General features: G+C 43.5%; 1 protein-coding gene across 4 annotated transcripts in view; it reads left to right on the forward strand.

Moving 5' to 3' along the window:
- Positions 1–26634, forward strand: part of RABGAP1L (RAB GTPase activating protein 1 like) — a 231946-nt gene that overhangs the window by 48051 nt on the left and 157261 nt on the right. For all 4 annotated transcript variants that reach the window (XM_066624190.1, XM_066624188.1, XM_066624187.1 and 1 more), the window contains 2 exons: positions 2741–2834; positions 11883–12033. In XM_066624190.1, coding sequence (XP_066480287.1) covers positions 2741–2834; positions 11883–12033 — 245 coding nt within the window. The remainder of the gene's footprint in view (positions 1–2740; positions 2835–11882; positions 12034–26634) is intronic.

The following is a 26634-nucleotide window of genomic DNA, read 5'->3' on the forward strand; positions in this document are numbered from 1 at the left end:
TCATCTTTTCCACTTTCTCCTTCTGTTTATCTTCTGTTTTCTTCACATCTTCCAATTGCTCCTTGCACACATCTATCTGTTGTGAGAGATTCTTTAAACTGGTTTGAATCTGCAAGGACCAACTCAACTGCTGTCTTCTCATTGTGAGCAATTTTTCCAAATTTTTGAGGATCATTTGAGTCCAAATATCTGAAATATCTTGGGATGAATGTTTTACCAGGTCATGTACCCCATCTACATTCTAGATCCACTGCTGTTCCTGATCCTCAGAGCCTCCACATCTGTTTAAAAGAGGGTTGGTGCATTATTGCATCCATGCAAGTGTAGGAGTGAATCAGAAGAACATTTGGGGAGCAGAGCAGGTTCAGCTGTATTAAGCTGTAGTACTGATGGGCTCTTTATGTGTGACCTGCTTTGAATCAGGAGAAAGAAGGGGAGAATCTTCTCTAGCTAGATCACAGCAGCAACTGCTGAGGCTAAGTGACAAGGGACTTGTGATAAAGACCAGTGATGTAAACAAGGTCTTGTCATGCCCCCTTCTCCCCTCCACTTGATTGATATACTTATTTCTCAGAGAAGATAATAACAGTAGTTGAGATCTTGCTGCTGATGAGAATTATGAACTCCCAGAGAAGATGATGGTGCTCTCATTTGCTCTTGGTGATACTTTCTGGCTTTTAAATTAATTTCCACCTCTTGAGTCTTCTCATTGCTTCCTTTCATTCTTTCATAATGTCTTAACTGCAAAGCATGTTTTCTGATATTTTTCTTCTGCATATCCTTTCTAACACTTCCATGCTGCTCTTTTTCCCCTCTCAGGACTTATGGTGGCTCTTCAAACATGGACCATTTATTTTTAGATTGCTGTTTTAGGAAAGCCAACCTGTCTTTGTAGTGCTCTTTTGTTGTTCCATTTCATCCTCCCCAAGTCATTTTTGAGTCAAGATCAGTGTGTATGCTTTGGACTACCTAGTTATCCTGAGCAGGCAACATAGAATAGTTTAAAATAAATATGTCCCATGTCTATTCTGCATATTGCTTTGTTAAAGGCTGTTACTGAAAATCATGATGGTGAATATTCCAAATATGTAATATTGTTGTAAATTCTGATGTGTGAGAAAAGAATTAACAGTTTTTCCACTTTATGGGAAGTGGTTGTATAACTATAGAGTAAAATTTAGCTAAACTGTCTTGGGGGAGTGGGTGGGAAGAAAATGGGCCTATTCAGCTTTTTAATACCCATTTAGAGCATCTTGCAGCCCATGAGATGCATAAGATTACTGAACTTTTCCTTTTTTTCTGGAGTATTGGTACCCTTTGTTCCATCCTGGAGAAGGGAAACACATCCTTAAAGAGATGTTGATACCTTGGAACTGGGCCTACAATACAAATGTTGGCTGCAATTTCTTTTCTTCTTGAAAGCAATATGAGTGCAGGCCTGGCTCAAACCCTTAATGCACTTGAGATGAGACCACCTCCCCCACTTTTCTCCCTTCAGGGTGCAAAATTCAGAATACCTGCTCTCCCATTTGTTCCTTTCATCCCTCCCTCTGTTGACCTTCAAAGAACCCCACCTGACAACTTTCCTTATTGGCAGTGGCTCCTGCAGTGATTCTGGCTCTATCATGCTGGTGCCACAATTCATTACACTTTCTAGGCTAACTCACTCCTACACTGCCTTTTCAGAAGACAGCACAAAAGGACAGGCAGTCCTCCCTTTCCTTCTTCCCAGTCAGTGAGAAGGAAGCAAGAACAGAGGCACTGACAATTGGTGCCACAACTATTAGATAATAACAGTAGGCACCAGAGTCTCCATGATGTGTCTGCTTAGATAGTGGATGGACACAAGGTGCGCATATGCCCATCTGCTGCTTCACCAAAGCTTATGGTCAGGCCACCCCTGCATGAGCACTCATATTTGTGTGATGCAGAGAGGGAGCTCTTTTTCAATAAAGAAGCAGTTATGGTCACTATCAAAGTAACTTAAGTTTACTGTAGGATAGGTATTGCGGAGAGTTGTCTCCTGTTGTGATGTATGTGCCCTTTTCATGTTGTGCTGCCACTTTCCTCACACTTAGTTGTAAGAACAGATGTCCTAAGTGGGGGGAAAATGAAATGTTCTGTGACAGAGAATTGATAAGTGCTTGCAAGATGCAAAAAATGTTCTGCACAATTTTACTGCACTAAAAGTGATCTGAAAAGTCTTCAGGCCACTACTTTGTTTTCATTGCGTTTATCATTTTTTTTCTTAAACTATCTGATTAATTTCCTACCTTTCACGGAAGTTGGAATCTATCGTTAGATTAGAAATAGGGCCTTCTCAGTAGTGGCACCAACATTATGGAATTCCCTTCCCCTTGACTTGAGAATGGCTCCCTCTTTTGAGACCTTTCGGCGAGGCCTGAAGACATTTTTGTTTAAAGAAGCCTTCTGAGTGCATGGCCTTTTTAAACATCTTTTCTGTATCTTTTAGTATTTTTACAGGCCTGATTCCTCTGATTTGCTACGTTTTGCTCTTTTTATCTGACTTTTTATCTGACTATGGTTTTTATGGGTATATGTTAATGTGTTTTTAATATGTTTTTATTTGTGGTTAAATTATGTTTTTAATCTGTTTTTAATATGTTGTAAGCCGCCCTGGGTCCCTTTGGGGAGAAGGGTGGTATATAAATAAAGTTTAATAATAATAATAATAATAATAATCATGTCACTGGTAACTCGTCTCAATTTTTTTCTGCAGAGAGTGATAACGAACTCTCAAGTGGCACTGGTGATGTATCAAAGGATTGTCCAGAGAAGATCTTGTATTCCTGGGGAGAGTTACTGGGAAGATGGTAAGAATTAGTTAATCGGTAGGTAAATTGTGTGTTCTTTGGAAGACAAGGTAAAACAAAGATGTGATTGGCAAATAAAGACAGCTACTTCACAAACAATGAGAGGAGCATTTACCCCTGGGTCACAGGTAGCATTCATGTTGCTGTCCCCCCAGGCCATCCAGAGATGGGTTACTCAGGTTTGCAAGTAAATCATTTATTTATGTTACAAAATTAGGCATTAATGAACAAAGTTGGAGACACTTTGTTTATGCAAGAAGAATTGAGGAAATATTTCCACTATATGAGATTTTGGGTTGTCTGCTTGTTCAAGAAAAGTGAAATGTGAGAAATTGTACAGGATGCAGTGCAGACAGCAGTTCCAGCAGCAGCAGCATATGATATCAGTTTCATATTGGCAGTGAACTGAACTGTGCAGTTTTCATAGCAAACTGTAAGCAAAGGCTTTTTGTTGTGCTTTTATGGATGTAAAGTCATCAGTGATGACATTTATTTGCTTTGCAAGCGCAGTCTCCACTGAGAGCATGATCAGAGGTTCAGGCTCTCTGCCCCCATCTACATGTAGTTCTTAAATACTCTTAAGGTTACTCAAATCCCAAATCAAGTCAAGTCAACCTTTATTAGGCATAAACATTAGGTAGGTGAAGACTCTGTACGGATACCGTAGAGAGAATATAAACCTAAGTAATACACAAGTATATGTATATGTGCACACCTACGTGTACACACAGATACAAACGTACAATACATTTTACATACAAACATGTATTATTAAAAAAACAAAACGATCAGTTACTCTGCAGATATTGCCAAAGATGTAATGTGCTCAGTGATTACTTGCTACAGAAAGCTTGGCTCGATTCAAATTACTCAAGTTTAGGAACTGTGCGACTGAGAGGGTTGTATGCTCTACATCACCTGCTAGAAGGAATTGAATTATAGCTTTTTCAGAATGCCCTGTTTTAGCATGGAGCAAGGGAGAGAGAAATTGCTGTCTTAATGCTTGACATCTGGGACAGTGCAACATAATGTGGGTGGATGAGTACTTAAGGTTACTCAAAGTTTGTCCTGTGAATGCAACAGAGACTGACAAATATATCTCAGAGAACACTGATGCTAGACCTTTTTGCTATACATCTGATTGAGAAGGTTAAGTGCAGTCTCGATAGATCTTCCAGATGTGCATAGATTTTGTAAAACAGGCAAAGTTCATCTTGCAACTAATTGTCATTCACATCTCTTGGGCATATGGTGAACAGGGATTTTGCCAGAGTTGCAATCTCTCCATATTCTGCAACAGCTGGATAAAGGATAGATGTGAACATGTTTGACAGTTTCCCATCGTTTCAGCCAGGATTTGGCTATCTGAGAGGAGGATTGTGAATTTCACTTCAAGGGAATATATTGTATATTCTGTACTGACTGGGTTATTGTGGAAACACTTTCTCCAGATTCTTCTGGTGTTCTCTTCAGGTCAGGGGTGACGCATAGCCCTGCAGTGATGATCTTAGCTTCCATGAGAAGACTTGTAAGAATCATTCAGCTATTGAATTTTTTGCCAGTTTGCTTTTGACATATTGCACCCCTTCTTCCAAGATCCAAGATCTTGGATCCCTGAAGAAGCTTGCTTTGGACATTGATGGGCTGCAGTATGTTGTACAGTCAAAAGGATGAACTCAAAGGTTTTCATCCACCTAATAAGATCTGAAAGGTTGGCCCAGGTTTCTATAAGTTAGGTCCAGTTTATCCTCACTTTTTCTTCATGGCATGAGGTCCTATTGCACCCAGCCTAACTTCTCCTTGTCCCAAAGGGGGCAGATCTACTACTAGGCTTTCCTACAACTCTTCTGTGCTACCCGGACTTCACAAAAGCAAAAGTATTCCCACCCGTTGTCTATCCCCTACTTGTTTACCGAGACTATTTCTGTGGCTTCCCAACAGCCTGAGTGTCTAAGAGTTGGATAGGAGACTGTGGAGAGGTAAACACTCCCTTACCCCAAGGAGACTCCTGGCTCTAACCCAGTGGCCATAGGATATAACCACAGTCTTTTTTGTGCTGCTGGAGCCCTGGGTGCTGCTGGGGATACAATTGTGCCACTCATCTTCTGGCAGGGGCTAAAGACATTGCTCTTCAGTTTCTCCCTCTTTGGTTGCTCTTTTGGTTCTCCGTCCTCCTTAGCATTCCTCCCCCAAGCCTTCCTTTAGGTGTTATTTTTTAGGTGTTATTTATAAAGTGGTGGTTGTCATTATTACTGGCTGCCTGGTTTTTATTGGTTTTTACCACTTCTCTGGTTTTTTAATGCCTTATTATTATTATCATTAGCAGCCTTTTGCAACTGGGATTTTTTTGTTGTATTTTACTGAAGTTTCTGTAAAATAACTTTGCTATTAGCTGCATTGAAAACTCATTTTACTGGAGGAACAGCAGCATATGAATATTTCTAATACGTAAAATGCCCTGTTTCCAACTTGCCAAACAGCCCAATCCTGTGCTTCCCAGTGCCCAGGGCTGCAGCAGTGCGGAAATGGTTACTGCTGCATCCCATGGGGCTGGGAAGCAGCGCTGGGGCTATTCGGGGTAAGGGAGCTTATGTTCCCTTATCCCTTGTAATGGCCAGGTGGTCTTGATGGGTGTCCTTGGAACTGTACCTGCTACTGAGCAGGTGCAGATTTGAGGAGACCTGTGTCGGGTCTTCTAGGCTGGGATGGGGCCTGCCCCCATCTGCCCTCCATCTGCCCCCACCCTGCCTTCCCCCCACCCTGGAATGCCTCCCCCCACCCCAACTTACTGTTCTGCTGCCCAGCGCTTACCTAAGCTCTGGGTGGTGGTCCTCCTTCTTCTGGGCAGCGGTCCTTTGTCCTCTGGACTGGTGCAGAGTGTCACAGGCATGCCTTTTGGCACATTTGTGACACTGAGTGTTGGCACGGGCCGGATAGGATTGGGCCATAAGACTCTATAAGGCTTATTACACTGGGATGGGGGAAAACATGTTTAATCTTCCTGGTCTAGATTCAGCAGTAGTCTGCTTTAATTGATGACTTCATGTTATAATATGATCCTTTAAGTTGGGGGTCTCCAAACTTTTCAGTACGAGGGCCACATCATATATTTTATACATTTTCAGGGGCAAAAAAAAATCAGTTTTATAAATGAACAAAGAATGAAATTTGAATGAATAAGTTTTTCTTGAATATTTTTTTGTAATCAGCACAAGGTGATTCAGAACAAAAGAAAAATGTGACAATTACAAAGAAACAATGCCTTGCTTTTAACTGAGAAATGATATTTAATTATATTTATTTGCTAATGATATTAGCAAATCATCTGACAAAGTTGCTTTGGAATGGATAAAATCTTGTGGAGGACTGGGTGTGACCCCCAGGCTGTAGTTTGAAGTCCCCTGCTAAGTAACAGAATTTTAAGAATAGATTTATTTTCTTGGGAGTTAGCGCAGTTGCAAATGAAATGCTATTTCAGAGAGAAAAGTTGATAAAGACCAAACAAAATATACTTCATTTTGCAAAACATTCACATAAGCAGGTGCCAAAAGAATGTTGTGGGAGTTGTGGTAGCAATTGTGTCTTGGATATAACACCTTGCATTTTAATTTCTTCCTGCCATTTAATTAAAAAGTTATTGGAATTGTGAGCTGACTCACAACAGAAGAGATACATGATTGAAGAAGTGTTGAAAAACTGCTAGAAATTGAAAAAAGAACAACTATTTTTAAAGGCATGCTAACATATGCATATTAAAAATAAGGTGTCTATTTTTAAATACAAAGCAGATGAGGGAGGACTTTTGTTGTATTGAATAAGATGACAGATGTCCTCACAGTACTTTAATTGCTGCTTGCTTTTTCTTGGAGGATTAAAAGAAAGAACTTGACTGTGTCAAAATTAAGTTACAGGTTAAGGGCCCAATCCTATCCAATTTTCCAGCCCCGGTGCAATTACAATGCAGCCCCATGGTAAGGGAACAAATGTTCCCATACCTTAAGGAGGCCTATGTGACTGCTGCCCCACTACAAGATGCAGTGCATGCCCCATTAGCACAGTTGCACCTGCACTGGAAAATTAGATAGGATTGGATCCTCAGTCTCATTATTTGGGAGGATTCCATTCCAAGAACTCAGATGGATGGCAAAAAACGAACTATAGCAAATCAATTTTAAAAGCAAAGTCTCTTTGCTCTGGTAATTTAAAAACAGCCTTGCTGACCTTTGTAGTGCACACAATCAATCAGTCTCTCTCCAGGAGCTTAGGCTTCAATCCCTCCCTTCACCAGGAGTCCCAGCAAGGGGAAAGAATGGAGAAGGTGATAATCTAGGCCATTTAGCCTTCTTTCACATGTTGGGGGGGGGGGAGGGAGGAATGAAGCCTGCAGAGAGAATGATTGATGGATTGTTAGCTGGCTGCCCTCTCTGGCATTGTTAAACTACTGTTTTCCTGTAATTTAAAGGGTCCTTCTGATCAGCTTCGAGATAGAAAAATCTGTGGATACTTAGGTTATACCTGTTATCACTTGTATGACTGTCTCTCTGCAACAGCAAAAAGTAGCTTTTTAAACTGTGATTTTAAAGGGGTGCATTTTTCCCCTTCTCCAGGGATCAGCACATTCCTTCTCATCTGCAGGGGCCATTCGTGTTGAGTCAGATCCCTGTATAAAAAAATCTGTGTATAACAAGGCTGGACCTGTATATCTTAATTTGAATTGCATGAACATTTTGAGTGAAACCTAACAAAATGTGTAGAGCACAATAATCCTGTTAAAAGACTGGCTCCAGTAAATATGTAAGGGATCCAGACCATATGACAAGCTTATTGTCAGGTTAAACAATATTGACCAAAATATCTCTGCTCTAGGTCAGGGGTTGTCAAATTCTAAATGCTTCAGGACCTTTGAAGGAATTGATGGCCAGAGATTATAGACCTCTGATACAATTTTGGGTAAGGGTACCCAAAGGTGGAATAAAAATTCAGTAAATAAATAAAAATTAACATACCATCCCTAAGATTTTCTATTGTTTTATCAGTTTTTCAGAAAAAAGTGGACAGGTCCTTCCCAGAAACTAATAAACGTTTGTCATATAAAGTTATCAGTGTCAACTGAACATTGCATCTTCTGAATCGTGTGAATGAGAGCAGTGGGTGCTGAGAAGAGTAGAAATTCATCAAAGTCTACTTTTAGCCATGCTGTTTTCAAAAGTTTTGAAATTTGCTGTCAGTCATACACTGATTTCTTCGGGTGGGTTTGATCATTTTAATTGAGGAAAATGCTCACATGCTCAAGCAACCATGGAAGAAATTCTTCTTGAAAAGTGACTTAATTTCAGCAACCATTCCCTTGAAATTAGTTTCCAAACTCAATCCACTTTTCATGCCAAAAAGGAGTTACTTGGTAGACTGCACAGCTCAAATTAGATTCAGTCAGATTCATCTGAAATATTGCACTTGGTTGGATTATTCAACAGGATCACTTCTGGTTGCATGCTGTCAGAATCTTCATACTCAGTGAAGAACTTCCCCAAAAGCTCATCAGGCTTTGGAACTTAGAAGTTGAAGCATGTACCTAGAATTTCTAATGTTATTTCCTTGCACAAAGTGAACTGACCAAGGCTATTTTTCCTTAAAAGTCTTCTGAGGGCCTCAGAACGAGATGTAAAGGTTATGTGCTTATGGAACACGAGCTTTGGATAGCTTTGCTCTAACTCTTCTGCTTTCTGTAGAAGGATGTAGCACTAGCATTTTAAAGAAGCAGGAAAGGACTGTCTCAGTAATGATTTTAGCAACAGCAGGGGCCTTGCCGAATCTAGGATCTTGAAGTTTAGAGTCCTTTAGAGTCCTTTTAATAGCTGTGCTTAAAACTACTCACTATTTATTACTTTGAATGAGCTGTTTCTGCAATGCTCCAGGCAATTGTAGAACCTTTCTTCAATCTCATTAGTACACCACTGGGAAACTTCTGTTATATACACAAAGACAGAATGGAACTTAGCAGTAGAATAACTAGAAGGGGGGCAAAATAATAAGTGCAGCAGGTGCAGCAAAGCGCTGTGTAAGCACTTGCTGTCAGAGCCATTTCAGGCAGTGAAGGCAACACGAAGGAGATGCCGTCTGGCTTGGCGAGTACCTGCATATCACTGCTGCTGCCCTGAATGGCTCCGATGGTGAACGAGAGGGGCTGCTTACACGGTGCTTTGCTGCACCTGCAGTACTTACTGTTTCCCCCCCACCAGCTATGCTACTGGCACTTAACAGTAATTCAGCCATTCCATTCATAACTTTTGGGATTCAGTTTTCTTCACAGGTATTTTGCCAGACAGTTTTGAGTATATCTAGTGTTGGGTTCTTGAGACAGAAGAGGGATTCTGTTGCTGTACGGCCTAATTCTCTCCTTCTCTGCATTGAGTGAGGTCATCTTGGTGTGGTGTTGAGGATCCCCCAGTATGGAGGAAGGCCATGAGACATGATGCTTTTAGCTAGGTTGCTAGGCTTGGAACTCTGGTCAAGAGAGGTTCATTCTGTTTAAATGCTCCTGGTATTTGGACAGCTGACTAAAGTCTCTTTTGGAGAGTATTTGGGACTTTTTTGTTCAATTTGTCTGAGGAACCGTTTGCTGGGGTTTTATAATAATAATAATAACTAGGTATTTATACCGCCTTTCTGGTCATTGGATTACTCCTCTGACTTTATTCAAGGCAGTTTACGTAGGCAGGCGTTTCTAAATCCCACAAGGGGATTTTTACAATCATAGAGGTTCTCTCTTTCAAGAACCAACAGCATTTCAGAATGGATCTTCCTGGTTTGGTCTCACTTCTGGCCTCCAGTTCTCCCACGCAGGCTGACAAACAGCTCCGTCTCTCACATGGAGGGCAGCCAAGACGCTTCTTGCTCACACATAGAGCAGGTGGAATCACTCAGCTCGACTTGTCAGCTTCTTCAAGGTCTTGCCATTCTCAGCCGTTCAGGGAACTGCCGGTGTCCTCGAACTGGTGACCTTCTAATGTTATCTTCGGGCTAACGGAGGCTCTACCCTCTAGACCCGACCTCCTGCCCTTATCTGTTACTGTTCATTTAGTACTGTGTTGTGTATTATTGCCTACTTTTGTATATGGTGCATTACAAAGAATGAGAGGCCTCTGCCTTGAGGTCCTTACAATCTAGATTTTATTAATTTAAATAAATTATTTTAAATAATAAATATGCATGTACTGTTTTCTACAATAGTTCAAGACATTAAAACCATTGAAATCATAAAAACAATTAAACTTTGTATATTTTAAGTTTAAACATTAGAAGCCTTGTTGACCAGCTGGGACAAAACGTAGAGTTGAAAATATATTAAATGTTTTTGCGAAAAGATAGTGAAAAATGCACATTTGTTGTACAGGTTGTGCTTCCGGGGTCTCTGGAACCCCAAGTGGATTTAAAAAAAATCAGTGGATACCAAATCAGTGGGAAAATAGCTTTAAAGACCCACTTCCAGGTTTTACTGGTGAGCCTGGAGTGTTTTTGCAACTTGAAAAGATTTGAGTTTCGAGTCATTCCCTTTAAAAAGTTTGCTGCTGCTCCAAGGAAGAAAATGGGGCTGCTGCTGGGCTGTGTGTGTTTCGGAGTTCCCCTACTGCCCCCATCCATCCCACCTGTCAGACAGCAGTGGAGAACGTGCCAACCTGTTCCCTTCTCCCATATGATCCCACCCCAAAGGAAACCCCCCCCCCCTGCTCGCATCATGGACACAGCAGGGCGGGAGAACACACCCCAGCTTAGCAAGGCTGTGGACAGGAGAGCACAGGACAGGATGGGGAAGGCCAGGTAAGCCCCTGTTTAGCTTAGTTTACACAGGGGTGGCAAGGTGCATGACCCCCATTGGTTGCAGCAGCACATGCAGGCTGAATCAAGGGAAACTGATGAGGGAACATGCTGTTCAGACACACAGTGACTGACAGTTTCAGGCATGTTTCTAGAAGAAAGGAGGAGTGTTCTGGGGGGCCAAAGTATCCACTGTCCATCCAGGCATCCCATAAGAACAGTAGCCTAACAGCTTGGACATGGGAGATAAACCCTCTGCATGTCAAGCAAGCAGCATGCAGGCAGTGAGAAATGACAGACCTCAGTTCTGCAACCTGCTTCAACTAAGCTGCTTGGCCGGCGTGTGTTGCGCACTCAGAGACACAGCTGACCTGTACTGTGGACCGAAGGTGTCAGAGAGTTTGCTTGACCAACCCCAGCCCCCTCCACCTGCTTGCAAAACCCATTTGTCCCTATGGCAAAAAATGGCTCCTCCTGTCCCTCCCTCTCTCCCAGAGAAGCATCCTCCATCCAATGTATGGTCCAGGGGCAAAGTGCCTTCCTCCCCTGGGTTCTGTAGGCATGCAGGTGCCTCATGTGGATTAGTGAGCTGGCTAAGCCAGCTAAAATGAATACTTTTGCAAAAGTTGCTACAAGTTCTGCATCACAAGTCCCTGAAAGTTTTAAGTGCAAACTCTGAACATAGTGTACCCTGTTGCTGCTGGTACTGCTGCTCATGCAATCAAAACTGGCTTCTGGATTGATGCAAGAGGTTTTTGCTGGTGAGACAGAGGCAGCGCAACCTGTGTCCATTGGTGGTCAACTCGAATTGCCCAAGTGGATTGGGACTCACAAGTCGGAGGACTCTGACTCAAGAGTTTTGCTGAATCTCTGACATGAGTGAATTGAGTCTCTACGAGTTGGTGAAAAATGCTGATTTTTGCAACTTTCTCGAGTCACCTGACTCGAGTCCTCATCCCTGCAAAAAGCTGAAGTTGAACTTCAGTCTTGGTGGTGGTGGAACAACCCCTTGTCTCATGAAATCAGAATTTTTTAAGTTGTGCCTTCTGTAATAAGAGCTAACCGTTCTTGAGTGCCATTCATTGTTAGGACAAAAGGGAAATTCATGACAAGTCCAGTTTCCCTATTTCACAGTGACATACTACAGGGTGATTTCTAAATAGTTTCCCTATGAAACAGGTTTCTTATGTTTGTGCTTCTCAAGTGAGATACAACTGTCATCCTTTTTGCTAGGCACAATAATCTTGGAGTGCGACCAAAAGGACTGTCTTCACTGGTGAAGAGTGGTGTTCCAGAGGCATTGAGAGCTGAGGTATGGCAGCTGCTAGCGGGATGCCATGATAATCAAGCACTGTTGGAGAAATACAGAATTCTCATAACAAAGGTCAGTTTCTGTTTTAGTTTTATTCTAAAGCAGCAGTTTTATTTATCTGTGCAATAGAGCTTCTACTTTACAATCCAAGGAAATTGTTGCTGTCTGCTGATTTACTTCAATTTGGAATTGGACTAGTGGCCAGAATATTTGATAGTGCATGGTATGTAATATTCTGTGCCAGTGGTTCCCAAACTGGTGGGTTGCGACCAGCCAGTCTGGGAAGCACTTCTGTAGCCCCTTAGGGATCAGGAAGGAGGGCAAAGCAGCAACCTGATCCCCAGGATCACGCTGCTACTGGGAGGGGGGGTAGGGGCTTTTTCCCCACTTACCTAAGGGGATGGGTGGGCTTTCCAAGCCTCTGTAATAGTAAAAAAAAAACTTTATTTAAAGCCACTTAAAAGTGAAGAAGTGACTTTAAGTAAATTTTTTTACTATTACAAAGGCTTGGGAAACCCTATCAAGGAGTCTGTAGGGCTCCTTGCACACCCCCCCCCCCCGTGAGGTTGGCACACCCTTAGGAAAGTGGAAACCCTGCCAACAGCAGCTGTAGGATCCTTGGGATCGTGTTACTGCCTCCTTCCCTCCCCCATACATACTTACAGTGCTCCCGACTCTCTTGTAGGCGTTTGGAAAGCATTGTGCTATGTTATACCAAGAAATCTGAAGCATGATACTAAAGCACTTGAGTACTTGATTTTTAGTTTTGTTTCAGAACTTACCCTTTGTAAATTTATAAGCATGAGCCTGTATACCAAGTTTTTAATAGTTTATAGTGGTCAGTTTTCTAGGCCAAGACCTGAGACCCACTTTGAACCCCAGCTTGTAACTTTGGACCCATGTCAAGACTTGATGTATTCAGGGCAGAGCTCAGTGGTGCATGTGCAGCCTACAGACGATGTGTTGTTCTGGATCATTGTTTCTCAACCATAGTGTCTAGTGGTACTCGCGGGACCCCCAGACCCCCACTGCCTGGCAGTGAGACCAACAATGCAACATAAGCAGCAACAGGAGGCTCTGCTCATCCGGCAGAGCTCCAGCATGTGCTTTTTGCAAGCTTGTCCCCCCCCCCCAGGCCTCTTACCGTTGTTTGTCGTGTTTCATTTGGTCTCCCAATATGGAAATAACTGGTGATGACATAAATCACCAGTCACTTCTGATGGTACTTCCAGTAGGTGGACCACTTCAAGGGATGAGTGAAGTGGTGTGTCAAGGGACAAATACTGAGAAACACTGATCTAGATAAACTATTTGATATGCTGACAAGTCCTCTGCTGCCATGTAATACCATCCATATACAATGCCAGGCTTACCCAAATGAGCAAACACAGTCCATATTATAAGCGCAAAGCAAGAACTAAAGCTGTTTTATCTCAAGCAGTCACAACAGCAGTTTCCAAGTTAAATCTCATAGCATATATGCATCATTATTAAGGAATAAAGTGTTTGGAGGGGATTTTGGAGAACATTTGATTCCTTTAGGGACAGAAGATACAGGCATGCCCCTGTATCCATGCGGATTCCATTTTGGAACACCCCCTCCCACGGATAGCTGAATCCAAGCATATGGGGGGGCGTCCCCCACCCTCCAGAGGTGAGGGGAGCTTTCCCAGACTTCAGAATGCCTTATAAGGCAATAGAACATCACATCTGGTTTTATGATAAAACCAGGAGGAACTTTTTTCCAATCTAACAGTCGTTCTGAGGCTTGCAGAGGATGCAGGTGGACGTGGGTGGCCTCTGAAGACTCTCTGGAGGTATGGGGAGCCCTGTGGATATGTAATGATATTGGTGGTTTCTCATTGGAAGATCAACAAATGTGTTGCAGAGAACTAAGAAAGATGCAAATGCCAACACTCAAGAGTGAGCTAACTCTTATTGCACATATACATATCCATTTCATTCACACAACTACAGAACCACACATTTTCTTTTGTCCCTCATGCCCTTCATCTTCTCTCAGTCTCTTTCCTTTTTAAAAATAGCTTTGGGGCCCCCTTGCACTGGGGAGAGAAAACACTCCATCTTCTCCATGGTTTTTCTTATGTAATACCCTCTTCACAAACTGCTATTTACTGTGTTGGAGTGGTGTGTGTTTTCCTAGGGCAAGTTGAAATGAATTAGAATTTAACAGGAGACAAATAATCATTGATTCATGTTGAAATGACCAGTAGATAAATATCCTGGTATTAAATTAGTAGTGGATCTGATTAATAAATCAGGCTTGTATGGGGTACAAGCCATGATGTGTATGTGCAACCTCCTGATTAATAAATCAGGCTTGTTCGGGGTACAAGCCATGATGTGTATGCGCAACCTCCTGATTTTAGAAATGGGTTATGTCAGAATGCCAGATGCAAGGGAGGGCACCAGGATGCAGGTCTCTTGTTATCTGGTGTGCTCCCTGGGGCATTTGGTGGGCCGTGGTGGGCCGCTGTGAGATACAGGAAGCTGGACTAGATGGGCCTATGGCCTCATCCAGTGGGGCTGTTCTTATGTTCTTATGTAATAGGTTTGTAGTTCGTTTTCTATAACTTAGTCAGATTGAGAAAGTTGGAAGGAATTGAAACAGATGTGCGCAGCTAATATTTCTGCCATCATTATTCTCATCCTTTCAAATGACCTTTTCTCTTATGTTCAGTTTTCATGGTAGCCTCTTTTCAAGAAATGTTATGTAAAATTGGTTAAAAGCTGTGAGCAATATGCTCATGAATTATCTTTGATTTACATGGTGCTGGTTCTTTATTCTCAATATGTATCCCAATTACAATGGTCTTATTAAGATGATAAAATATGGAATAAATACTGTTATTTTATAATCTACAGTTGACAGAAATGCTTTGAAACTAGAATTGTAAATTGTCGTTGCTGGATTAATTATTCATATGTTATGCACTTTGAAGATGAAAAGCAAGATTTATTTTAATATTTCATATGCTGAAATGACACCAAAATGGGTACAAAACCACATAAATATAAGCATCCTGATCAACTTTGATTTACACTCAGATAGGTTACTGTACATACGAACCACTTACTTATAAATGATATTGTATTGGTGGATGCGTAGTTTGTCGTACTGTATTATTGCTTTGGTTGTTGGGCCACTCACAAGTAACAAGGCACCTAGTGGCAAAGTCATGTTGCTGAATGTAAGAATGAGGCAAACTTTCTATTGAACTTTTTCAGTGTTTTATATTCCTAATCTTAATGCAGTTTGAACCTTGGGCAATGAGGAATGATTTCCTTACCTGTTAAAATAGTACTATAAATTAACTATAAAGAAAAGTTAGAGAAGTTACTGGCAGTACCATGGAGGAAGCCATAGGATGATTGCAAATATGCTGCATTGGTCACTATATAAATGGGATCCAGTATATAAGATGGGAATTGATTGCTAATCGGTACCCAAGTATCATTTTTCTTATTATTGTTCTTGTTGATAAACAAAGGCTGCCTTAAAAGAGGAACTAGATGCAGTCGGAACAGTGGGTAAGTGTACCCGCTTCAGTGTTCTTTCAAGCCTTTTAAATTCTCACTTTGGTTTATTCCATTAGTTAATCTATGGGATATAACATCAGCACTATGAGGAGCAATATTGTTTTATCTCAGTGGTGCAACAGGCTTGCATTAACAAACGTTCTGAGATTAATCAGCAAAGGGACTCTTGAAAGAGAGACCTGCCTGTGCTATGATGCACTGACCAATTTACAGAATACAATATAGAGAAGAATGAAGTGCCCTGAGCCATAATTGGACTACTCTGTAGAAGACCCCAAACTTTATTTCTCTCATGTAAGACTTGTACTTATGCAGTCAATATTGCATCAGTAGGGCAGGGCTCTAGGGCAGTGTTTCTCAAAGTGTGGGTTGGGACCCACCAGGTGGGTCGCGAACCAATTTCAGGTGAGTCCCCATTCATTTCAGTATTTTTTTAATATATTAGACTTGATGCTGCCTTCGTGTGTGACTGCATTTGTGGAAATGTTACAGACCTGTACTTTTAAGAAGCTGCTATATATATTCTCTTAACAATGATAGTAAATGGGACTTAAACCTGGTAGGATTGCAGCCTAGGATTGTTAAAAAAAATTTCCTGCTTAATTATGTCACTTCTGGTCATGACATCACTTCTGGTGGGTCCTGACAGATTCTCATTCTAAAAAGTGGGTCCCAGTGCTAAATTTGTGAGAACCACTGCTCTAGGGAAAACCCCTAGAAATCTAAGAAAACCTTAATCTAAGAATTGGATTCCCCTCCCCTCCCCAGCAAGTAAAAGTGGCCCATTCGGGGATAGTTGCCCTACCTCTATTCTAAGGCCTAATAGCATTGATGAAAGAACTAGGGGAGCAGCATTAGAAAAATGTAGAAACTTAATGAACATAAGAGAACACAACCCGAATTCCAGTTTAACTATCCAGCTGGTAGCCACTACATTCCGCCATGGATGGAGAATGGGTAAGGGTAGGGAACATCTCTGGGCACAAGGTACATTATTCAGTAATGGCCAGCCTTTGAGCCTTGGGTGGGGGTGTGTGTGCGTGCGTGCTGCTGTTATTTTGAAGTGTTTATTTGTTTTTAATCAGCTTACAAGAGAATATGTGGAAAATATTCTAAATTGAAGCCATAAAAGATGCCAACCGCTAGAAGCAGACTCTTTTGATCTAAAGAAACCAAGTGCTTAAAGATGAACAGCAACAGACTATTCCTAGACTGGAATAGAGAGGTAGAGAGGAAATCTGTAAAATGATGGTGTAAAAACCTGATGTCAATGGATTCTACTTCTTGTTTCTTTGGTGTTTCTTTCTGGAGCAATAAGCTGATTTGCTGTGCCAGAAGGAACTAGGGTCATGCTTAGTATCCTGTCATTTTAAGTCTGACAAGAACAAACTAGAGGAAGATACATTGTATTACAAGGCTTGATGTATGCAAAATTTGTATATCATTTTTCAGCAACAGTTCCAAAACATTTTACATAATAAAGGATAAATGTGAAACACATCATATAAAACCAAAATACAGCTGGGAACACCAAAAAATGAAAACAAATAGGTAAATAAAAAGAGTTGGTATGATGGTCTAGTGAAGAGGTTCCCAAACTCTCTGGGAGTCTGCAGAGGGGTCCGTGAGGTTCCCGCCCCCTCCAGAGGGTCAGCACTGCCCCAGTATTTAAACACCATTTTTTTGCAGCAGCACAATCCTAGGGGTGCTGTCACTGCGTGATATCACCACACCCCTTAAGGGGGCAGCAACTGGGCTTCCCTGACTGGGGCATCGTAACACCTCAGGTTGGGAACGTTTGGTCTAGTGGAGTGATGGGCTTAAACAAAAGAAACCAGTGTTCAAATTTCAGTCTAGCCATGAAGTTCACTGGGAGTCATGTTTAACCCTTGCTAACTGTACTGAAAGGCACCTTTCAGGTAGTTGTTCTCTTAGATTAAGCAGGGGGAGAGCAACTGCCCTATTTATCTTAACACAGCTTGTTTTCCTTTTCCTTTTTCATGCTGTCTCATTTGTGTACAGGCAAGGCCTGTATCCATGAGGGTTCTGTTCCCTCACCCCCCGCAGATAAGGAAACTGAAGACATGGAGGAATGCTATATAAATACCTCTGCCTGCATTCCCATTACATTACCTTACCTTGTTCTTTGTGTAGTCACTCTGGAAGCATGGATGTTTCTTGCTTTAAACTTGCCTAAGTAAAACAACATGATATGCAGGCAACCAACCTGCACTCTACAGAGACACTAACAGGAAGAAGGAACTGTCCTGCTCTTGCCTGTTGCTTTGTTTAAGTTAAATCCCAAAGACTAACTGGAACAAAATGCTTTCAGTTGTTGTTAGAACACTGGAAATGGAGTCAGACTTGCATTCAAGGCCAAGGAGCTCCAAGATCTGCATGTCACTACAGAGAAGGACTAGCAAGTGACACTCCCTAAACATACCTCTTATAGTGGGTGGGATACTATAGAAAGCCCCCTTAGTTGATCTTTGAGGTTGGACAGTTTCATGGGGAAGAGCCTGTCCTTTATGTACTCTGTTCAAAGAGCTGGGTTTTACTTTCAAAGCCCTAAATTACTTATTTAGGGCTTTGAAAGTAAAACCCAGCTCTTTGAATTACTGTACTTTTAGGAATAGATCAGCTGCTGCTAATAAAACAGACAAAATGTGCTCACTATTCCTCATGCCCAGAGAACTGTGCAGCAGCTTTGAACACTAAAATAAATCCTTTTGTTGCAGCTGTCACTCTTCCCTCCCCTTTCCTCTCCTACTGAATTGTATAGCCTGCCATTGGCTACTATACAGGGCCCACGATTGTTGTTCATTATCCCCACAATAAAGTACATTTTGTTGTACCTTCTACTCTTTCCTTGCTCTACCTTTCCTGCCAAGCTTTGATCCCTGCACAGGTTCCCTGCATGTGAATTAGTTTTCTCCTATGTGCTCATGTTACTTGTGTTATATGCACACCTAGTAATAATAAATTCACAATAAAGCCAGAGTAACATGTCTTTCTATGTATTACCAGAGAAATGCATTGTGAGATTTTTTTCCTGCTTAATTTCACCACAAGCTTTGCTGACTGCCATGTCAATGAACTTGATTTTGCCAATGGCCATAGGAACTCATTAAGAGGGCTGCAGGAGATAGATCACTGTTCTTAGTGAAGATTCCTGCTCTTTCATAATCAACAGCTCCCCTCTGTCATTGCATACAAGCAGTCCATAGCTTTAAATAGTGCTCTTCTGGGATGTTCTGCTTCTTTATGTCCACTGTTATTCACAGCCATGTGAGGTAGTATCTGATATCTGGATTCAGTCTCAACCTATTCATCCTCATCCAGACCCCAGCCACCTCCAAACATTGCTCCAGGACTTACACAGCTTCCCTGAAACAAGATGGTAAGGAGAGATAGATTTGGGTGTTATCAGCATTTGGGTATCATCAGCACTCCAAATCCCCGGGTGATCTCCCCCAGTGGTTTCATGGAGTTAAAAAGCATGGGGAACAGAATGCTTGCGGCACCCCACACTGTAAAAACCAAGGTGGTGAACATGAGTTCCCCTAGCATCACTATCTGGGACGTGTCAGCCAAGGAGTGGAACCACTGCAAAGCAGTGCCCCCAGTTCCCAACTCTACTAGCTGGTCCAAAAGGATACCATGATTGATGGTATTGAAGCTGCTGAGAGGTCCAGCAGAACCATCTTGGTCAGCTCAGGTAGGGAGACTGATGGGCAGCCAGGTGAACAATATATACCTGTATATACCTGTATATAATGTATACCAGTAGTATCTCTAGCCTCTCTAGTCCCTGTAGCATGACGTGGAGTTATCTGTCTTGGGTTGACTTGCAGTTATCAGGAAATCATTTGATTTCTCCCTTGCACAAAGGATTGCAAGACATACTTATTGACTCACTCTATTCTGTCCTCTTTCTCCTTACTTTCCTTCTTGCCCGAGTCTCTGATCTGTAGCAGCTCAGCTGTTATCATTATCCTCTTGCCATTGTGTGCTTCTTGCCATTTTACACCATGAGCATAGCTCTTCTCCTTCTCTGGATTGAATTAACTCTGTAGTTCTGTCTAGTAAAACTTGTTCTGAACCTCTCCTATTAGCCACCATTTTCTTGTTTAATGTAGATTGTATACTTTCTGACAACACCATAAGCTTTCTGACTACACCAATTTTGTAATCTTAGTAGTTTAAAGTCACTTGATTCTGGATTAATTTGGGACATGTTTTAAAAAATGACAAAAATGCTTCAAATACAGTTGCATCAAGAGGTGTCTCAATGTGTTGTCATTTTGTCGGGGGAAGTAAGTAAGATGTCTGCATTTTTTAAAATCAGTTTTCAGAGTATGATGGTGTGACTGTTGATAGAATTAGTTTAATGTTAATTGTTGCATCTTGTCCCAATAATGTGTATTACTGGGTCTTAACAGTTATCATTCTAATGTGTGTGAAATTTTAGATGATATTAGAGTGTACTAGAGAGTGTAACCTTAAGGTAGTTATGTGAGAGGTATCTAGAGAAGGCAGCTTCAAAAAAAAGTGAGTGTTTTAAGCATTTCACAACAAAAACGCTGCTGCTACAGAGTTTAAATTTGCTTTCCAGTGTACTCTGTCAGATACCTGAAGTAGCTAGAAGCAAAAACAGAACTACAACTTTTTGCAAGCTAAGCACATTAATTCTTTGGCTGTTTCCTATACTGCATCAGTTTTTCACAACTCATGCACAAGAATTCTGCAGATTAGGATATTCTGTAGATTAAGAATTCTGCAGATTAGGTTGAGTCACACATGTACCATAGATACTTGCCTATTTTACGCCTATAGTAATTTTTGCCAAGTAATCAAGCTCCAGTTATCACTTCGCCTTATCTCTGGGTCAATCAGAGGGCAGAGCTCTTCAGCTCTGAAAAGTTTCATTTCTTGCTCAAGCAGGTCATTAGAAGCAATGCAGAGATTTGTTTCAAAGTTAACCTTTTATTCTCCTCTGTTCCATTTTGCAAATGCTGTTGGAACCTGGTTCTGTTTTCAAAGGCTTGCATTTAGCACAGATCTGTTTTTTTCAACACCAGGATGGGATCCTCCTTTTCATTTGAAGCAAAGTCCCAGGCTACAATTCAATGCACCATTACTTAAGAATAACTCCCATGGAAAGCAGTGGGTCTACTTCTGAGTATAAAGGGTTGCAAATATATGCAGCTGCATCTCTCTGCTGTGAATTGAATTGCACACTCTCAGTTACCGTATTTTTCGCACCATAAGATGCACCTGACCATAAGACGCACCTAGTTTTTAGAGGAGGAAAACAGGAAAAAAAATATTCTGAACCAAATAGTGTAATAAATATTTAATAAATTATAACAGAATAACATTTGAACCATGTAAAGTGAACAGTAGTCAACAGTGGCATTAAGAACCATTATCACTGTCATTAACAAATGGAGAGAGTACTCTAGGTCTGAGTACTCTAGTTTTCTGGAAACCCCAAGAACTCATCATTGCTAGAGTCAGAATTTATGAAGCTCATTTGCTCACAATCACTGACATCACTTTCTTCACTGTCTTCATATAAGATACAGTCTTCACTTCCATCTAAGGCATTGCTAATGCCACATTTTTTGAATGACTGTACAACGATCTCCTCCTTTACTGAGTCCCGTGATGTTTTCACCCATTCACAAACTTGAGTGATGGTGGGCCTCTTCATTCGTCCAGTATATGTCAGATCATGATTACCAGCAGCCATCCATTTGTTCCACTCTTCTCTCATTAAGACCTTAAATGGCTTGTTGATGGAAACATCAAGAGGTTGCAACTGGCTGGTAAGACCTCCGGGAATTACAGCTAAATGAGTCTTCACTTCTTTGAAGCATTTTTTTGTTGGTTCGCTAATATGTGCTCTAAACTGGTCAAGCACTAATAAGGCACGTTTTTTCAGAAGTCCTCCAAGACGTTTGGACCACACCTTTTCAACCCATATTCTCATTCCATTTTCATCCATCCATCCTTTCTCATGTACATGTACAACCACTCCTCGCGGAATCACTTCTTTTGGAAATGTTTTCCTTTTGAAAATCAACATGGGTGGCAATTTGGTGCCATCGGCACAGCAGTGTAATGGGTCTTCTCATGCCCTGAAGTTTTCACAGTGATGGTTTTGGCACCCTTCAGATCTACAGTCCATATTAGATGGCACATCAAAGGTTAGCGGGACTTCATCCATATTCCCAATCTGGCCAATTTCAAAGCCATTTTTCTTCCTAGCATCAATAACAAATTTATGAAAGGACAGAATCTTAGATTCATATTCTTTTGGCATTTTTTGCGCAATTCTAGTTTTGGTCCGCATAGCAAGACCACATCGCCTCATAAATCTGTAGCACCATGATGGTGATCCTGTAAAATCCTGAATGCCTTTCTCTATAGAAATGCGTTTCGCTTCAAATATGATCATTTTTGTCGAGACAGAGAAGCCATTATTCCGGTGATGTATGATCCATTCTTTCATGTCCACCTCCAACTGTGGCCACTTTGCAGCATGCCCACGGAAAGTGTGCTTACTGGTACTTTTATCTGCTTTTTGCAGCTGATCCTCCTGTTTCCTCCACTCTCTAATCATTTTTTCAGTTGGAGGAGGCCCAAAATGTCTCTCAGCTGCTCTGTTTCCATGCTCCTTAGCATATTTTACTACCTCTAGTTTAAAAGGAATTTTATATGCTAGCCTTTTCTGCTTTATCATCCTTGCACTGATAGAATGAGGTACTGTAGTATTTTTCTGCAAGAAATGAAGGAACTGTCAGTATCATTTCTTCAATGTTTACCATTGAGCACTAACCATTTGCTTTAACTTTTTTGCTGCAGTCCTATACACAACTTTCCTAGGAGTAAAGCCCATTAAACACAACGGGGCTTACTTCTGAGTAGACATGCATAGACTTGTGCTGTTCTGACGTGTGCCTGGGCTTCTGCGGGTGTAGGACACTCCCAGGAACATCCACTTCTCAGTGGGTTCGTGGGACTGGCCCCCAAGCACCGGGACCCCAAAGACCGCAGCCTTGATCGCTTCGGCCAAGTGGGATATCACATCGTCCCCGCCCCGTGAAAGAGCATCCGCAAGCCACTAGAAGGATAATCCCCTTGATTCTTTCTAATTGGGTTGCAGGAGGGACAGGGCTCCGTTTCAAAACAGGGATCTGAGTTCTGATTCTGCAGAGGCCCCTCCTGAGCCACCCTCCTTGAGTTCTGGACAGTCTCACGGTTTATCCCAGTTCGGGATGAGGCGATCACATTCAGAAGGGGCTTCCACAACGTGGCCCCAATCCTGCATGAAGTGAGGATTGCTGCTGTAGTGCCTGAGGAGCTTCCTCCTTCAACAGAAAACCTCATTGGAAGCAAATTTACATGGAGGTAAATTCCATGCAAAGAAACCGAGACAATGTGTTTAGGACCAGGGCCTTAGTTCCAAGCAAGGTCTGAGTTAGCATCTGGCAACTGTGCCCTCGACACCTATACTTGGAAGTAAGTCTGTCTCCCCCCCTTCAATGGAAAGTGGTTCCCAACGAAGGCTCCTCTCCTATGTACACTTACTAGCAGTGAAGTCCTATCCCAGTCTTTCAGATTTACTTCTGAGTAAGCATTCTTAGGATCGCGTCTTGCGCCATCCTGCAATCCTGTCCACACTCACCTATTGTAATTCCTGTTGACTATAGTGGGGCCTGCTTCTGAGTAGACATACGTAGGATTGGGCTGTAAGACCGCTGCCATCACACACTCTGTGTTGCAATCCTATAGGAATGTTTACTCAGGAGTAAATTCCACTGTGTTCAGTGGGGCTTACTCCCTAGTAAGTGTTTCAGGCATCCAACATTAGGGTGTGATCCTATTAACCCTTTTGGGGGGGGGAGTAAAGTCTATTGAATTTGGGAGAGGGTTTACTTTGGAGTAATAGTGCTTAGGTCAGACAACAGGCTGGACAAAGACCTGCCACTGATTTCACCGACTCTCCCACTTTCTCCCGAGTAGGCTTTTTTCACAATTTCCTTCTGTCAGCTGCTTCGGCTCTCAGTCGGATCCCAAGCAGTGTCTACTCGCAATTCAGTTCCCCAGAGATCCCTGAAGCCTTTGAGCACAATCCTCTGCTTGTCAGAAGCCCAACTTCAATGGGGCTTACTCTCAGGAAAGCGTGCACAAGATTGCAGCCTTGCCAACCAGCTCCTGTGCTTAGAATGACACCGTCGGTTGGCCTGTGGATCGGAACCATTGAACAACAGAGAAGGCTCCAGATCTCCGGCTCTACAGTTATTAGTATTATTATTAAAGTCTGTGTGATCCACAGAGTTGATGCCACACCAAGAAATGCAGTGTCACACTGTTTATCCCCCCACCTAGTTTATCCCCCCCAACAGTGTCACACTGTTTATCCCCTCCCCCCCCCACAGTTTAGGAATGTCACTGTCAACACTGCTAGGGTCCAGCTACACAACACCTAACGGATTCAGCCCAATATTATGCCTATCAACTCAGGCATAAGTCCCATTATAGTCAATGGGATTTACTCCCAGGTCAGTGTGGATAGGATTCCAACCTCTTTCAAGTTCATCTCAAAGAGTAGTGAGCTGTTCGCATGCACACTTTCCTGGGAGCAAGCCCCACTGAACATAATGGGACTTCCTTTTGAGTAGACCTGCTGAGGATTGGGCTGTCAGGATTGGGCTGTTTCACACAAGGGGACTTACTTCTGAGTAGCTGTGCACAGGCTCAAGCTTTTAGGCCATGGCCCCCGAGCGCCAGAAGGGCTCTGCATGGGAGAACGAGGGATCCCAGGACAGTTGGGGAGGGGGTGGCCAACCCCCCAGAGGCTGCTGCCGTCCATCCCTCCCCACACACACCCACACACGTGTCGCAAACTGGGTGTGCGGAGAGCGCGTGGGAGGGCGCAAGCGAGGGAAATTTGAACCAGAAAGCGCGCAGGCAATGAGCGCAGCGCAGCGAGAGGCCCGCCTGTTCTGATGCCAGCGGAGGCGGACCTTCTGCTGGGTCGGCTGGTTCTGGAATCGGCTTTCCACCCCACCAGCCGCACCCGCGGCCAGAGCAGGGCAGGAAGTTCGCGGCTCGCCCGCCAGCTCCACGCAGCTCCCAGGGAAGGAAGCGCTTTCCCGACAGCAGCAACCCGAGCGGGTACGCACCTTCCTCGGAGCACAGCCCTGCCCTCGCACTCTGCAACAAGCCCGGCCGGAGAGGCGCCCGAGCGAGCGGAACCGGGGCGGCATCGCCTCCTCATGCTCCTGCAGCTCGACGCCTCGTGAGCAACAAACAGGAGCCTGGCTGGGGGACCGGCCGGTGCCCGACTGAGAGCCCAGTCCGCACCTCGGCTGGTCTTCTCAGACGAAAGGTGCTCCCAGGACAGTGTGGGCAGGTATGCAGCTGGAGGCGCTGGAGAGGACCCTGAGCGCAGCCTGGAGCTGCTTCCTCCCCAGTGGCAGCTGAGGGAGGCGCACTCCGCTCCTGCCGCGACAGTGGAGGCCACGATCCCAGCCGTGCTTACCCGGGAGTAAGCCCCGCTGACGAGAACGGGGCTTACTTCTGAGTAGACGTACCCAGGATGCGGCTCTGTCCCCGCCGAGACACGCGAGCTGCCACCCCTGGGGGACCGGCCGGTGCCCGACTGAGAGCCCAGTCTGCACCTTGGCGGGTCTCCTCGGAAGAAAGGTGCTCCTGGGACAGTGTGGGCAGGGCTACAGCTGGAGGCGCTGGAGAGGACCCTGAGCGCCGCCTGGAGCCGCTTCCTCCCGAGTGGCGGCTGAGGGAGGCGCACCACGCTCCCGGAGGCCATGATCCCAGCTGCGCTTACCCGGGAGTAAGCCCCGCTGACGAGAACGGGGCTTACTTCCGAGTAGATGTGCCCAGGACGCGGCTCTGTCCCTGCCGAAGTGCGCCCAGGCGCCTACCTGGCCAGCAGCTCCTCCACCCGCCCGGCTTCCTACCGTCTCTGGTCTCCTCGCTGGGCCACGCGCCGCAGTATTCGCTCCATAAGACGCACACACTTTTCCCGCCACTTTTTTGGGGGGGAAAAGTGCGTCTTATGGAGCAAAAAATACGGTATGTGTTATGGGTTGTATGTTGTATGTAGAGCTTCTGGCTTAACACATCAGACACCTTTGATTCATGGTTCTCCTGCAGTGGTCCCCAACCTTTTTCACTTGGCAGCCAATTTCCGTAAATTGTACCCTTCATATTAGCAAAATGTTTGTAATTAATAATACAAGCCCTCATCTCCTCCATATGAAAGCCTCATGTATTTATCACAGTGTTTTCTCTTTTTATCTGTTTGAAGAACGGAAGACTCTGCCTTTGCACTGTTTTGCACCAGAAGTGTGCTGAGAAATTCTGGGTGATTGGTCACTTTCCATATTATGTTTCAGCTTTTTTACTGTGCTGGTTTTCAATCACTGGTTCATAGATGAATTGATGACCAAAAACTAGCTACTGCTGGGGCTTTCACAGCCAACTAGCTACTTCCTTCCTGCCCTGCAGGCCCTGCAAAGCATTCTGGAGCACGACCTGCCTTTTTCTGCCATTGATGTTGGCATCCTTCAGTCTCGGAAGACCATGGTGTCACGCTCTGAATGGTGGTTCTGGAACAGAGTGCGCGAAGCCTGGGTAAAGTAGATATGGAGGATAGACTGTTACCCATGCAGCAAATCCCCCCTCTCCACGTTGCTGAAATGGTCCAATGGAAAGGCAGAGGCCAATACGGTTGGTTCCAGCGGCGTCACAGGAGTTGCCAGAACGTGACTGTTAAGCCATGAACTGCCTCAGGGACTCCGGCTCCGGATTTTGCCTCGAGGTTGACTCCTGAAGCCTTTTCCATAAGTGGATGTAGCCACAAGGCAGTGGAGGTTTGGGATCAGAGTTTTCCTTCTCTCAGATGAGCTGTCTTCCCAGGCTGACGAGTCCCATCTACCCGGTGGCTGTTTAGTCGCTTCTTACGACAGGTACAGCCAAACTGAGGGCCTATTCTTATCCCCAGCCCCCAGGGGAATTTCTGCCATTATGCCATCCTTTTTCAAGTACCACTAAAGGTCCTGTTGAGTGCCCCTGGAA

Source organism: Tiliqua scincoides, chromosome 4 (assembly GCF_035046505.1).
Source record: "Tiliqua scincoides isolate rTilSci1 chromosome 4, rTilSci1.hap2, whole genome shotgun sequence".
Classification (NCBI taxonomy): domain Eukaryota; kingdom Metazoa; phylum Chordata; class Lepidosauria; order Squamata; family Scincidae; genus Tiliqua; species Tiliqua scincoides.